The sequence below is a fragment of the Nannobrachium achirus genome, assembly GCF_963921795.1.
Source record: "Nannobrachium achirus genome assembly, chromosome: 1".
NCBI classification, from domain to species: Eukaryota; Metazoa; Chordata; class Actinopteri; order Myctophiformes; family Myctophidae; genus Nannobrachium; species Nannobrachium achirus.
Window position 1 is genome coordinate 81,559,979 of NC_137810.1, and position 17,172 is coordinate 81,577,150.

At 45.9% G+C, this 17,172-nt stretch overlaps 1 protein-coding gene across 1 annotated transcript in view; it reads left to right on the plus strand.

The window, feature by feature from the left end:
* Window positions 1-16,761, plus strand: part of LOC308290097 (protein NLRC3-like) — a gene marked incomplete at both ends in the record, with an annotated part of 35,474 nt that extends 18,713 nt beyond the window's left edge. Inside the window, 3 exons of the mRNA XM_080731872.1 lie at window positions 2,331-2,524; window positions 3,453-5,191; window positions 16,237-16,761. Of these exons, the coding sequence (XP_080587998.1) occupies window positions 2,331-2,524; window positions 3,453-5,191; window positions 16,237-16,761 (2,458 nt within the window). The remainder of the gene's footprint in view (window positions 1-2,330; window positions 2,525-3,452; window positions 5,192-16,236) is intronic.
* Between the last annotated feature and the right edge of the window lie 411 nt (window positions 16,762-17,172).

A 17,172-nucleotide genomic window follows, 5' to 3' on the forward strand; every position in this document is an offset into this window, starting at 1 on the left:
GGGGGACCCCCAGATGTAAAAAATGACCAAATGTGCTAAACTGACCAAATGCTCACGGGGAATTCCCGGGGACCACCGACTCCTGGTGCTCCAGAACGGATGCAAAAGTGGTGGCGCCCCCAGTGGAGGACCCCCTACACTGCAGCTCACATAAAATGCCGTAACTCCGGCTAGGAGCGACCGGGACAGCCGGGGCCGGTACCTATTCGTCCGCCTTGGCGGCGCGGAGACCATACCCCTCAATTCTCACATGGACCTCTTCTAGCGCCACCATGAGGCCGATTCTTGCAAAACACATTTTTGGACACTGCTCCTACAATTTTTGCCCTAAAATCACGCAAATCGGTACACAGTATGTCTACACTCATCCCATCAACATGAATCTCTCCCATATAGCGCCACCTCCAGGCCGATTTTTAAAAACACATTTTTGGACACTGCTCCTACAGATTTTGCCCTAAAATCACGAAAATCACTACACAGTATGTCTACACTCATGTCATCAACATGGATCAGGAAGATTTTGGCAAAACAAATTTTTGCCATATTTGTGGAGATAAGTGACCTACGGTCGCTTATCTCCCGATTAGGGAGTCTTACTGGTGTTGTGTTCCTTTGTTTACATGAAGTTCAACTATACAACAATGTACAGGAGATAAACCCTGAGATGTTGTGTTATGTTATTGTTCAGTAATGGGACAACAAATGATCATGAACACATTGACTTCACAATGATAATTGTATGAATATTGTTGTGATTCCAGAAGTGTTGACCACAGAGCAGAGTCTCCAACACCCAGCTGTGTGTCTATGAAGAGTGACCTCTCTAAACATCATCCTCCAGACTTCAGTGAACCTGGACCTCCACACACAAGGTAAGATCACCTACGTATATCTGTGAAGTTCAACTGGAAAGTGTTTGGTTACAGATATGGACTGTAAGAAAATACCAAATACACAAATTATAGTGAAACACTGATCTCTGTGAACTTCAACTGGAACAACACAAACAAAATCTTGTAACTGCCAGGGCTGTAACCGAACGTTTGTAGGTTCAAACCTCCGTTCATTATGTTGGCAATCAAAGTTCTAAATTAATTGGTTCATTTTTTTAATTTATTTTTTATGAAAAGTATATTATCAGAACATTAGGCCTATTCAGAATATCACAGTAGTAGAGAAAGCCAAATAGGTTACCAGTAAACACTAACGGTTAATTGTGACTGTTAATAAGTAGTTTTAAAATCCGCCAGAACAGCTTGGAGCGATCGAGGACAGTCCTCCGCTCCAATTCCGCTCCTGTTGGCAGGGGTGTCGCACCAAATTCTGGGCCCTGGGTACAAGGATTCACTGCGGGACCCCCATGAATGTTCTTCACAGGGGGGTGGGGTTTAACCCATTTAGACTGGGAACGCATTATTACACGTTATTTTGTGCTTTAACTATTGAAAAATAGCAGATATACAAGCTCACAGCACGGCACAGAGTGCCTTATTGGGCCCTAGTAACTCAGTCCAACCCCCCCCCCCCACACACCATTTAATACCCAAAGGGTATTAAATGTAGAATATCAAATAATGTAATGTTAAAATATGTTTTCACATAGGATCAAAGGTTTTATGGTCATGATTCACTGCAATCCTGGATGGCTTGGTTCTAGGCTTAACATAATTGTTTTGTCATATTTTTGTAAAAGTCTATGGGGAAAATGAATGGGAGATTTTTTAGAGGGATCAGTAAACCACCTCTGCTGCGATGCTCTATAGGAGTGTATTCACTTTTTTACTAATTTACAAATGTACACATTGTATTAATTTACAGAGCAAATAAGAATCATGAATAATTCCAACACCAAACAGTATAAGAAATATCCTTCTATCTACCATGAATATAATCACAATGAATAATATAAATAAATATCCTTCTATCCTCCATGAATATAATCATAATAAATAATATAAATAAATATCCTTCTATTCACCACGAATATAATCATAATAAATAATATAAATAAATATCCTTCTATTCACCATGAATATAATCATAATAAATAATATAAATAAATATCCTTCTATCCAGCTGGACTATAGTCATAATAAATAATATAAATAAATATCCTTCTATCCACCAGGATTCCTGGTGGATAGAAGGATATTTATTAGTATTATTTATTATGACTATATTCCGGGTCCAGGAATATAGTCATAATAAATAATATAAATAAATATCCTTCTATCCAGCAGGACTATAGTCATAATAAATAATACAAATAAATATCCTTCTATCCAGCAGGACTATTAGTCCTAATACATCATTCTTCTCCTCCACAGGAAGAGGAAGAGGGTGTGTGTTGTGACAGAGCAGGCGTCCAGGTGTTCAGTGTGTGAGGAGGTTCTGACAGATCCAGTCTCTAGCAGCTGTGGACACTGGTTCTGCAGACAGTGCATCACCTCATACTGGGAGCAGTCTGCTCCAACAGGACACCATGACTGTCCCCAGTGTGGAAAGATCTTCAGGACCAGACGTAGACTGAAGACACCCAGTCACACCAGCAGTGGACACAGTAAGACTGGACACAATTTACACTAATTAACATTCACTGTTAATTACTTTAATATGTAGATGGTAGAAGACATTTTCAAATAGTGTAGCTAAAGACAAAAATATCACACACTATTATTTTCCTGGCATTTATTTTCTTATTGCGACCGTCAGGTAGCAGTTACTATCAAAACCTCCACCGGCTGTCAGTCAGTCAGTCAGTCTGTCTGTCTGTCCCTCCGTCACGTCACACGTCACACTTTCCCCCGCCTCATATCTCCGCCACCGTTGCCCCGATCCATGCCAAACTTTGCACACACACTCCTTAGCTGCCAAACCACAACCCCTCATTTCTCACATGGCCCTCTTCTAGCACCACCATGAGGCCGATTCTTGCAGACACATTTTTGGACACTGCTGCTACAGATTTTCCCTAAAATCACGCAAACTGGTACACATTATCTCCACAGTCATGTCATCAAAATGCATCTGTCCCATCTAGCGCCACCATCTGGCCGATCTTTGAAAAACACATTTTTAGACACAGCGCCTACAGATTTTGCCCTAAAATCACGCAAAGCGGTACACAGTATCTCTAAAGTCATGTCATCAATATGGATCTGTCCCATTTCCCATATTCTCTCCTGATTGCCTACTAACTAGTTTGTTTATGCGACCTGACGGTCGCTTATCTCCCGATTTAGGGAGTCTTACTGGTTCTATTTGTATTAAATTATTTTTCTAACAGAGGACATGTAACACTAATGTATGTACACATCTGTAAGAATGTAAAGTTATGAATGAAGCTGAATGTTTAAAATGTCTTCATTGTCTTCTCATAGCAGGTGTCAGTGTGCAGGAGGATTTAAAGGTTTATAAGATCACTTTGAACAGTCTGGATCGTGTGACAGACGTCACTGAAGTGCCCTCTCTCAGCAGCATCTTCACAGCGCTCTACATCACAGTGGGAGAGAGTGAAGGGGTTAATAACCAACATGAGGTCTACCAGCTTGAGACGCTCTCCAAGAAGAACACCCTCCATGACCAACCAATCAACTGCTGTGACATCTTTAAGCCCCTCCTCCTTGGCAGAGAGACACCAATCAGAAGAGTTCTGACCAAGGGAGTCGCTGGCATTGGAAAAACCTTCTCTGTGCGTAAGGTCGCTCTGGACTGGGCAAAGGGTTTGGAAAATCAAGATGTCATTCTCCTGGTTCCCTTCTCATTCCGGGAGCTGAACTTGGTCAGAGATGAGCAGCACAGTCTTCTCTCACTGATCCATGTTTTCCATCCAACGTTGAAGAAGGTCACAGCAGAGCAGCTCGCTGTCTGGAAGGTTGGCTTCATCTTTGATGGTTTGGATGAAAGCAGGTTGTCCTTCAACTTCAACAATGACATCATCTCTGATGTCACAGTGACATCATCAGTGGACGGGCTGTTGACAAACCTCATCGAGGGGAATCTGCTCCCATTGGCTCTCATCTGGATAACCACCAGACCTGCAGCAGCCAATCAGATCCCTCCTGCATATGTTGACCTGGTGACAGAAGTACGAGGGTTCACAGATCCCCAGAAGGAGGAATATTTCAGGAAGAGATTCAGTGATGAGGAGCTGGCCAGCAGAATCATCTCACACATGAAGATGTCAAAGAGCCTCCACATCATGTGTCACATCCCAGTCTTCTGTTGGATCAGCGCTACCGTTCTGGAGGACATGGTGAAGACAGACGAGACAGGACAGCTGCCCACGACCCTGACTGCCATGTGCTGCCACTTCCTGTTGGTCCAGACAAAGAGGAAGGAGCTGAAGTATGATGAGCCTCATGAGGGGGAAAGAAGAAACAAGAAAAGAAACAGAAAAGAGAGAGAGAATCAACATCAGATCATGGAGAAGGACAGGGAGGTTCTTCTGAAGCTGGGCAGGCTGGCGTTTGAACATCTGGAGAAAGGCAGCATCATGTTCTACCAAGAAGACCTGGAAGAGTGTGGTCTGGATGTGAAAGACGCCTCGCTGTACTCAGGAGTGTGCACAGAGATCTTCAAAAGAGAGGGCGTGCTCTTCCAGAGAGCAGTCTACTGCTTTGTTCATCTGATCATCCAGGAGTTTCTGGCTGCAGTCTACCTGTTCCACTGTTTCACACAGAAGAACATGGAGGTCCTGAAGACATTCCTGGGAGACGGTGTCAGTTCTTTGGAGAACTTCCTGTACGCAGCCAACTATAAAGCCATATGGAGTAAGAATGGTCACCTGGACCTGTTTCTCCGCTTCCTTCATGGTCTCTCACTGCCGTCCAACCAGAGTCTGTTAGGAGGTCTACTGGTTCAGACACAGTACAGTCCAGAGAGCATCCAGAGAGCCATCAACAACCTGAAGGAGATGAAAGATAGCGGTGCCTCTCCTGACAGATGTATCAACATCTTCCACTGTTTGATGGAGATGAACGACCACTCAGTGCATCAGGAGATCCAACAGTACCTGAAGTCAGGGGACAGATCAAAGACAACACTGTCTCCAACCCAGTGTTCAGCTCTGGCCCACATGCTGCAGATGTCAGAGGATGTTCTGGAGGAGTTGGACCTGGACAAATACAACACAGACCGGTGGGGCCGACGCAGACTCATCCCAGCTGTGAGGAACAGCAGAAAGGCTCGGTTAGTAGTCATGTGAATAGAAAACTTTTAACAGAAACAATGTACTGTACCTTCACACCACTACACTATAACTAAACATAGTTAAATCAACAGTTATACGCACGCACGCACGCATGCACACACACACACACACACACACACACACACGCACGCACACACACACACACACGCGCACACACACACACACACACACACACACACACACCCTCAAAGTTACAACGGCCAATCTAAGGCAAAAGGGTGACAGAGCTTTTTCTGTGGCTGGCCCAGCTCTCTGGAACAGCCTTCCATCCCACTTAAAACACACCTCTTCACCCTAGCATTTGAGCCCTAGACCCCTCCCTCCCTGTGCCTTTTATCTGTCATTGTTTTATATTTTAAATGTTTTGTTTTTATAGCTGTTCTTACAAGGTTTTAAATGTTTTACAAATGTTTACAAATGTTTCTATTGTTTTTGCTTTGTATTGTATTTGTTTTTACTGCGTTCTCATGATGTACAGCACTTTGGTCAACCTGGTTGTTTTTAAATCTGCTTTATAAATAAATGGACGTGTGTGTGTGTGTGTGTGTGTGTGTGTGTGTGTGTGTGTGTGTGTGTGTGTGTGTGTGTGTGTGTGTGTGTGTGTGTGTGTGTGTGAACGTGGTCTGATTGACCACCTCTAATTACAGACTTGTTGGCTTTGGTACTGGCCTCCAGAAGGAACACATGGAAGTTGTGTCTTCAGCTCTCAGTTCTAATCCATCCCATCTGAGACACCTGGACTTAAGTTCCAACCAACTGGACCTGGATCTACTGGATCTACTCTGTGCTGCACTGAAAAGTCCTCATTGTAGACTGGAGACTCTACGGTGAGATTAATTTACAATCATTATTTCCATCAGTGATTTATCATGTGATTATAATATGAATATTGTGGCATGAATAATGTTGATATCATAGTAACACACATTGACTGGGATAATGAGGAGGTACAGTAACTACAGTATGTACATGTTCACTAAATTCACTCAAACCACTCAAAGACTGTCTGTCTGTATCAGGGTAAAAACAATCCAAGTGGCAATATCACAATGCAGCTCTGTTACTAGTAAAAGTAATAAATACACTTTATTACCAAATACTCATTATGCAGAATGCCCCCTTTTTATGTTTTCAAAATGTGTCGAAATAAAAAAAAGTGTATAATAGGTGATAAAATAGCTGGTTTATGTATATTGCAATAATCTAAATCAGATCTGAAGTAAATGGTTACTAAAGTTTTCAAATAATTAATGAGTAAAAATTACAGTGTTTGCCTCTATAGATGTAGTGCAGTAGAAGTATAAAATATACAAAGTTGACATAATCAAGTAAAGTAAATAAAGTAAACTAAACTTGTACTTAAGTACAGAAGTTGAGTAAATGTACTTAGTTCCATTCCACCACTGGTCTGTATCGTCTCTTTCTCCAGCAGATGTCCTTCCTGTGTCATCAGTGTGACATCAGCAGTTATCAGCTTCACTTGTCTTAAACTGTCCATCAATTGACCTTTGACCTGTTAGGTCTTATGTGTATAATGAAGCAATAAGCCACAAGAGGCATGTGGTTACCCAGTATTTTATAACGTCTGAAAGGCGTGGTGAGACACGAAGCGAAGCCGAGTGTCTCCAACCCTCTCAGCCGTTATAAAATACAGATAACCACATGCCTCTCAGCCGTTATAAAATACAGGTAACCACATGCCTCGCGTGGCTTCTTGCTTTTCTAAAACCGTTACAATATGTCAACATGATAAATCATAGACATGTACCAAATAAAACTGTTCTATTTCACTAATAATTCACTACAAGGTCTGCAAGAAAGTAGTTCCCAGCTACAAAAAAGTAGTTCCCAGCTACAAGAAAGTAGTTCCCGGCCAGGCTTCAGAAACACCTGTTGCAATCAGAATGGGTTATAGGGGGGGCGCTTGGTGTTTTTACAAGCCCCGCCCAGAGGCACTCAGTTACAGTCCTATGTGTGTGGGTGGAGCTTATAAGCCCCGCACGGCAGGATTTGAGAGAAAATCAAACACTCCCTTCTCTAGTTCAGCTTCACAACACTGTGGAAAGAAATAATGCACCTGGGTTTGATATAAACTGATTCAAGGTGTGGATTATCATGTCATTTAGACACTGGTTTAATCAGAAACCAGCCAATCAGAATTAAGTATTGGAACTAACCATTTAGAAACTCTGTTTTCAGTCTCTTTGCTGGATCATCTGTTTTCAACCTGTTGCTGTTTCCTGTCTGTTGGAAGATTAAGTAAAGATTATTTAGTTCATGTTACTCTGTCTGGTTTTCTACTCTAAAACCCATTATTTCTCATTTAGACTGATGAACTGCTGGTTGTCAGAGAGAAGCTGTGAAGTTCTGGCCTCAGCTCTCAGATCTAATCCTTCTCATTTGAGAGAATTAGACTTGAACTTCAACGTGTTGCCGGTGTCTGGACTGAAGAACTTCTCTGGACTGGAGTCTCTGCAGTGAGTAGACTTGGACTGTGTCCATGTTGGTTAGTGCAGTGATTCCCTTGTTTCATGTTCCAATGGCATAACGTCTATTGTGCTAGTCTGCCCCAACAATCCCCTCCTCCCACCCCATTTATACAGTCATGCACCTGCTGAAGATTCATGTTTATGTGTATAATCTGTTGCAGTAAAATATCCAGGCCAAATACGCAAAATAAGCTGGGCTTGCATGATTTCATTAACCCTGCATTTTTCCAGTGGTGTAAAGTAACTAAGTACTTTTACTAAGGTGCTGTACTGTACAGTTTTGAGGTATTTGTATTTCCAAATTCCAATACTAAAACTATAGTTACTAGTTACTTTGCTGATCTAAATTATAATATGTTAAAACATACATAAACCACTTTAGCCCTATTTTATACAGAGGCAATTTGAAAATAGCAGATCTACAAGCTCACAACGCGTCACATCGCGACGTGTTGTGAGCTTGTAGATCTGCTATTTTCAAACATTTTGGACTTTTGCTTTTAGATTTTAAAACATTTTGGACTTTTACTTTTAGTATTTTAAGTAAATTTTGATGCCAATACTTTTGTACTTTTACTCAAGTAAATGTTGAATTCTGGACTGCTACTTGTAACAGAGTACTTCTACAATGCAGTATTGATACTTTTACTTAAGTAAAAAATGTGAGTACTTTTTCCACCACTGCATTTTTCCACATAAAGTTTATAAAGTCATCCTCAACCGTCGTTCACACAGAAGCAAAACTGTGCAACTGTGTGTGCGTGTGTGTGTGTGTGCGTGCGTGCGTGCGTGTGAATCGACTCTGTGCAGGGCAGAAGATATAATCTCTTCCCTTGCTCAATAAAACATAATGTCTATATTATCTGCTCTGTTAAAATTCAAATAATGACAATTTAAATGAATACTACTTGATGCAACATTCATTGCACTCCTTGTAAACTGAGCTTTGCCACGTTCATAAAGTTATACTACAGTAGCCTAGTAAGAAAAGGGTGAGTCACCTTTTCAATCACCTTTTCTAATCAAAACACATATTTTTATTTTGCAAGTTCCCACAATTTTAGCAAATTCCTGTAATTTCACTAGTAGCAGAAACACTGTAGTGTCAGGTAGTGGAGACGTTGTGTTAGACAGTCAGACATTGATGCATTGTTGTTCTACTTCCTACAGAGTGAAACATGGAGGAGTATTCTGGAATTCTAATCCTAATCCTCAACTCCTCTCAAGATGTGAGTATATGTCTGTCTGTCTGTCTGTCTGTCTGTCTGTCTGTCTGTCTGCCTGTCTGTCTGTCTGTCTGTCTGTCTGTCTGTCTGTCTGTCTGTCTGTCTGTCTGTCTGTCTGTCTGTCTGTCTGTATTTGTATACAGTGTCTGATCCTCTGTTGGCCCCTCCCTCCCTGGATGCTGTCCTGAAAGCTCTTCAGTAGAGCTTCCAGTGAATGCAGGAGGTTTCTCTGCTCTTGGCCTGGTCCTTCACACCAGCTGATGCTTGTTTACAAAACACTCCCTCTACCTGACACACCTTCTGCAATGTTCAACCCTCCTTCTGCCACACATTCTGCTTAATGTCCCCCAAACACACTGGCCCTCATTTATCAACGTGGTGCAGATCAAAATGTTGGCGTACACCGACATTTAGGCAAGTCTCTGCATTTATCATTTCAACGTGACTTTGACGTTGGCGTAGGGTAGGATCAGATCTCACGTCAAGTTCAGAGGTGGTGTAGGATTCATCTTACACCTCTTATTCCATTGTAGACATGCGGGCCAGCATTGTCTAACTATCTGACAGGCAATGGACACATGTATCCACTCGAAAATGTATATCTCTAACACACTAATAAATAATCCTGTGAAAATATAACATTTTATAAAATATATATACAACCAGCTACATCATGGACATGCACGCTGATTTTATTTCCAAGTTACAATGACAAGCAATTAAAATCTAGCGATGGAAGCAATCCACATAAAGTGCTTTAACACTAACAATCTATTGCAGATCTGGCTCAGAACAAGCACAGATACGAACGCATGCAAGAGCATTTTCGGGACCAGCTCGGCGTGGCTGTAATCTTACATTTTCGTGGACTGTGAGCCTCCAATTTAAACAGTGACGTGAGTCCTTTATTAAGGATAAAACCTGAAGGTCCAAACCTGGCTGTGCCCAGCCCAGCGCGCGCTGTGGATGATTTATTTGGGGGTCCACGGCCCACCGGGGAGATGGCCAGCCCGTGCGGGAAATATACTGTATATACCGGTACATGATTGCTATAGTTTAAGCACTCAAACGTGCATTGCACTCGTCACAGATATTGGGTTAAATTTATATCCAAACATAACCGTGGGGTCTCTCAATGTATACAGTAGCTACTGTACACTATGCTGGAGTTAATGATGAAACCCGACGCTCCACCTGTGCCCACAGCGCACCATCTTCCCCGTGGGCACCGTGGATTTATTTATGCCACCTGGAGATCACTCAACACCAGCCAGCCTTCATCCATCAATGCTTAGAGCCTCATTCATTCTTCAACCACTGCATTCAGATGACCTTTTTTTTGCGTCCATAAAGTTATTATCATTATCCATGACGGAGGCGATGAGCCGACTCAGCGCCGTTATCGAGTTATGTGAATAATGTAATAATAATAATAACTGAAATAAGTTATTTCGGTGAAATAATAATCACTGAAAAAAAAAAAAAAAAGCCTTCTGCGGTGGGCAAGCGGGGACGCGAACCCGCGGCTCATGGACCGAAAACAGAATGCCTTAACCGCTCAGCCACCAAACTACAACTTTGAGTAGGGTATTCAATATCTATTTATAGGAAAGAAAAAGCCTAACGTGCGTTGTTGCTTCTTGCGTTTCTGCCGTTCACTCGGTGACATGGACACTACATCATTTCGGCTTCATATGAACGCTTGATAAAAAAGGCAAAACGCAACGGCAATATCCCGGGACCTCGCCGTTTTCTCTACAGAGCGTTACCATATGTACGGGGCCTTAGTTTCCAGGATATCTGTCATTAACCCTTTCAAAGCCACGGGGAGCCCCTTAATGTTAAAACCGTACTATATCGCACATCCCAGCAGGGAGTCTCAGCCACGCCGTACTTTCCCGGACTTAGTCATTAAAACCGGAATAAATGATTTTGATCCGAAAATCGGCGATCGTCTAACCTTCCCTAGTCACCACTCGTGCATTGATAGCTCATGCACGGTCTGACATGAAGCAGAGGTGACGTCAGCTCCTTTCCTTCTCCAAGGCTACTCCCAGCCATTCGTTTGCTGTCTGTACCCTGGTGCTCCTACAGCAGCCATGCTAGGGGCTATGCTAGCGAAATTTTTCAGTTCTGCTTTTGAGTCACACATGGATTATTTGCGGGGACATTTACGTGAAGGGATCGCGCACGCGAAACGCACAGGGAGATCGATGATCGGCCAAAACCCCCATTCTATCCCAACGGAGAACCAGATAATCACGGTGAGTTTATGACCTGGGGGGAAAAAAAAGAAAAAACAACGGCGCTGTCCAAGAAGGAAGGGCGGCGGGCTCATGTTTATAAACATAATATTATGTCTCAGATCACAATACAATAATAGAAATTTCACGGCTAATCTACCAACCACCATTCTATTTCGGACGGCAAAGTGTTAAAGGACAACTCCGCCCTAAATCACTTCTAGGCTAATTTTCCTACTTATATTGATCCAAAAAGACTGTCCATGGGGTCTATTAGGCAATAATTCCCCTGTTGTCCAGTTTCCCCAGCAGAACCCAGCAGCTGTCATAGCATAGAGTGGAGCCTATAAGCCTATCACTTTGACACTATTTGTTGTGGTCAAAAGTGTTTTTATTTTTCATGAATGTGGTACTAGTTGTCCTTACAAACACATCCATGTCATCGTTGTCCCACACAAGCCATCACACTCTGCTAACAGATGTTATGCTTTTATGTGTTTTGCCAAGTCCCGGAAAAGATGCCCTGTGATTGGCCAGTGCAGTCACTTTGATTGGCACTTGTGCCGAATGCTCACCCCAAAACATTATTTATGAGATTGTGGTGGCTTGTGTGGGACAACCAAGGCATGGATGTGTTTGTAATGACAACTAGTAACACATTCATGAAAAAGAAAATCACTTTTGAACACAACAATTATAGTGTAAAAGTGATAGGCTTATAGGCTCCACTCTATGCTATGTGTGTGTGTGTGTGTGTGTGTGTGTGTGTGTGTGTGTGTGTGTGTGTGTGTGTGTGTGTGTGTGTGTGGTTTGTGTGGGACGTGGACATGAAGGGAAGTTTATTAGCTTTCCTTTCGTTGTTAGGACGCATTCCGCTTGTTCTGGCCGTAAAGTCGGGCATTTCAAGAATATTTAAGGGCGTGTTATTTAAATTTCAGCCTGGGCATTTATCAAGGCTGAGATCAAATGTACTCCAGGTGTGTCTTTAGGAAGTGTTCATAAATGCCACTTGAACTTGGCCTACGCAAAATTTGGGAAAAAAAGAATTACTGTTTTTTACACTCCATTGATAAATGAGGGCCACTGTCTCCTCCTTTCAGTTGGCTACAGACCTATATTGTACTTTTTACTCCACTACAATTATTTGACAGGGTTAGTTGATAGTTACTTTTCAGATTAATAAAATAAATACACACAGAACCACTTAAAGCCTATAATTTGGCTTTTCAAACAAATAGCAGATTTGCAAGCTCAAAACGCGCTGCATCTCAGCACGTTGTGAGCTTGTAGATATGCTATATGAAAAGCTTGACTGGCTGTCTGTCCGTCCTTCTGTCAGTCAGTCTGTCTGTCTGTCACGTCACGTCACGTCACGTCACGTCACGTCACGTCACGTCACGTCACGTCACGTCACACTTTTGCCCTACTCATATCTCTACCCCTATCCATGCTAAACTTTGCACACACACTCCTTGCCTGCCAAACCACAACCTCCAGGACCCCCGGAGCTCCAGGGACCCCCTGGCGCCGCTCCCAAAAAGTGCAAAAATGACCAAATGACCACCCCAACGGGGCTGCTCACGGGGAATTCCCGGGGACCACCAACTCCTGGTGCACCAGAACGGATGCAAAAGTGCTCGCGCCACCTACTGGCAGACCCCCGCCACCTACCTGTGGACCCCCACCACCTACCTGTGGACCCCCCACCTACCTGTGGACCCCCACCACCTACCTGTGGACCCCCCACCTACCTGTGGACCCCCACCACCTACCAGTAGACCCCCACCACCTACCTGTGGACCCCCACCACCTACCGGCAGAACCCCGCCACCTACCTGTGGACCCCCACCACCTACCTGTGGACCCCCGCCACCTACCTGTGGACCCCCCACCTACCTGTGGACCCCCACCACCTACCAGTAGACCCCCACCACCTACCTGTGGACCCCCACCACCTACCGGCAGAACCCCGCCACCTACCTGTGGACCCCCACCACCTACCTGTGGACCCCCGCCACCTACCTGTGGACCCCCGCCACCTACCTGTGGACCCCCGCCACCTACCTGTAGACCCCCACCACCTACCTGTGGACCCCCCACCTACCTGTGGACCCCCCACCTACCTGTGGACCCCCACCACCTACCTGTGGACCCCCACCACCTACCGGCAGACCCCCGCCACCTACCTGTGGACCCCCCACCTACCTGTGGACCCCCGCCACCTACCTGTGGACCCCCACCACCTACCGGCAGACCCCCGCCACCTACCTGTGGACCCCCGCCACCTACCTGTAGACCCCCGCCACCTACCTGTGGACCCCCCACCTACCTGTGGACCCCCACCACCTACCGGCAGAACCCCGCCACCTACCTGTGGACCCCCGCCACCTACCTGTAGACCCCCGCCACCTACCTGTGGACCCCCCACCTACCCGTGGACCCCCCACCTACCTGTGGACCCCCACCACCTACCGGCAGAACCCCACCACCTACCTGTGGACCCCCACCACCTACCGGCAGACCCCCGCCACCTACCTGTGGACCCCCACCACCTACCGGCAGACCCCCGCCACCTACCTGTGGACCCCCGCCACCTACCTGTGGACCCCCCACCTACCTGTGGACCCCCCACCTACCTGTGGACCCCCACCACCTACCTGTGGACCCCCACCACCTACCGGCAGAACCCCGCCACCTACCTGTAGACCCCCGCCACCTACCTGTGGACCCCCCACCTACCTGTGGACCCCCACCACCTACCTGTGGACCCCCACCACCTACCGGCAGAACCCCGCCACCTACCTGTGGACCCCCACCACCTACCTGTGGACCCCCCACCTACCTGTGGACCCCCCACCTACCTGTAGACCCCCACCACCTACCTGTGGACCCCCACCACCTACCGGCAGAACCCCGCCACCTACCTGTGGAGCCCCGCCACCTACCTGTGGACCCCCGCCACCTACCTGTGGACCCCCACCACCTACCTGTGGACCCCCACCACCTACCTGTGGACCCCCCACCACCTACCTGTAGACCCCCGCCACCTACCTGTGGACCCCCGCCACCTACCGGCGGACCCCCGCCACCTACCTGTGGACCCCCACCACCTACCTGTAGACCCCCCCCACCTACCTGTGGACCCCCGCCACCTACCTGTGGACCCCCGCCACCTACCTGTGGACCTCCACCACCTACCTGTAGACCCCCACCACCTACCTGTAGACCCCCCCCACCTACCTGTGGACCCCCACCACCTACCGGCGGACCCCCGCCACCTACCTGTAGACCCCCGCCACCTACCTGTAGACCCCCCCACCTACCTGTAGACCCCCGCCACCTACCTGTAGACCCCCGCCACCTACCTGTGGACCCCCACCACCTACCTGTAGACCCCCGCCACCTACCTGTAGACCCCCGCCACCTACCGGCAGACCCCCGCCACCTTGCAGCAGACACTGCAGCCCAATAAAAAGGCCGTAACTCGGGCACCCCGGCGGACCCTCGCGGACCCCGCAGACCCCCACGCCGCTGGGAAAGAAATATGGGAAAATAGTCTAAGGTAGCCGATCTACAAACTACTGCTCCACTCCACGGCCCCTGGTGTATACATATGACCTGACGGTCGCTTATCACCTGTGGACCCCCGCCACCTACCTGTAGACCCCCGCCACCTACCTGTAGACCCCCCCACCTACCTGTAGACCCCCGCCACCTACCTGTGGACCCCCCCCACCTACCTGTGGACCCCCACCACCTACCTGTAGACCCCCCCCCACCTACCTGTAGACCCCCGCCACCTACCTGTAGACCCCCGCCACCTACCTGTAGACCCGCCACCTACCTGTAGACCCCCACCACCTACCTGTGGACCCCCCACCTACCGGCGGACCCCCGCCACCTACCTGTGGACCCCCCCCCCACCTACCTGTAGACCCCCCCCACCTACCTGTGGACCCCCCACCTACCGGCAGACCCCCACCACCTAGCAGCAGACACTGCAGCCCAATAAAAAAAACGTAACTCGGGCACCCCGGCGGACCCTCGCGGACCCCGCAGACCCGCACGCCGCTGGGAAAGAAATATGGGAAAATAGTCTAAGGTAGCCGATCTACAAACTACTGCTCCACTCCACGGCCCCTGGTGTATACATGTGACCTGACGGTCGCTTATCTCCCCATTAGGGAGTCTTAAGCTGGTTGCACACTGCTGCGTTTTTCGTTGCAAAATACGTTTTTCAGGGCAAGGAGAGAGAGAGAGATAGAGAGAGCAAGGGACCGAGTGGTGCGCGAAACGGGCGTCAGTGTGCAAACGTGACTGACATAACGTGAGGTTGATTTTTTTATTCACGCGCTCCGAAATTCACCCCGATATTCGGCCCGAAAAACGCAGCACTGTGCAACCTGCTTTACTGGTAGATCTGCTATTTTCAGAGCGCAACACCCGAGCAGAATCAAACATAAAATGACTTGTCTTTTAGTTCTACTGGATCTCGTCTCCACTAGTCCCTCCCTAACATTTTAGTCTACTTTTATTTATTTTTACAAAATTGTCAGTAAATTCAGTCTTAGTCATTTTATCTTAAATGTGTGTTTAGTTTTTATTTAGTTTCACACAGTGACAAAAGTTGACAAACATTTTTCGTCATAGTTTTAGTTGACAAAATCAACACTAATAGCCTATCAATCATAATAAAAATACCCGATCTACAAGCTATTTTTACTGAAAAAAACTACATAGGGCATAATAATTCATAATAAATAAATGTTTTCTCTTCCTACAAATGTAGTGGAGTTAAAAGTACAATATGTGTCTTTGAAATGTAGTGAAAGTCACAAGTATCCAGTAATACAAATACTCAGGTATTAGTACTTTAACTACACAACATTAACTTATTGTGTACTCAGTTACTGTAAACCAATCTCTCTCTCTCTCTCTCTCTCTCTCTCTCTCTCTCTCTCTCTCTCTCTCTCTCTCTCTGTGAATATTTTAATACTTTTTAAATATTAAATATTTGTAATGTTTCCTGTCTTGTTCTCTCATCAGACTTCCATCGTCTCACACTGGATCCAAACACAGCGAGCAGAACACTCTGTCTGTCTGAGAGCAACAGGAAGGTGACTCGGCCAGAGGGGGAGGAGCTTCAGTCATACCCTGATCATCAGGACAGATTTGATGATAAGTGTGATCAGGTTCTGTGTACAGAGGGTCTGACTGGACGCTGTTACTGGGAGGTAGAGAAGAGCGGACGTGTTGAGATAGGAGTGGCTTACAGAGGAATCAGCAGGAGAGGAGAGGGTCCTAATAGACTTGGGTACAATGATCTGTCCTGGAGTCTGGACTGTTGGGGAGGCGAGTACAGTGTCTCTCACAATAGTAGGACCACTTACCTCCCTGTTGAATCCTCTGGCTCCAGCAGAGTAGCAGTGTATGTAGACCATGCTGCTGGGACTCTGTCCTTCTATGAGGTGTCCTCTGACTCACTGAGACACATTTACACCTTCCAGTCCACATTTACTGAACCACTCTACCCTGGGTTTAGGTTTAATGACTCCTCCTCCTCAGTGTGTCTTTGTGAGGACAGATAATGTCTCTGATGAGTTGACATCAACCAATATGGTTGTTATGGATGTGTGTTTGAACACAGGAAGCATTTTGGACATCCAAGGTTTCCAGCAGACAGCACCATAGTTTATGTATATATTTATATTTTATATGTCTACAGTACAGTCAATACTGCAGCATAGAAATACTCTGATAAAAGTAAAAGTCCAGAATTCCAAGTAAAAGTGCAAAAGTATTGGCATCAAAATGTACTTAAAGTTGTGTTGATTTCACCAACTAAAAATATGATGAAAAATGTCTGTCGACTTCCTTTTTTCACTGACTAAATAAAAGCTAAACAAACACTGAGCTATGATGACTAAAACTAAGACTAAATATAGAATTGTCAATTTCGTAAAATGTCAGGGAGGGACTATTAGTGGAGAAGAGATCCA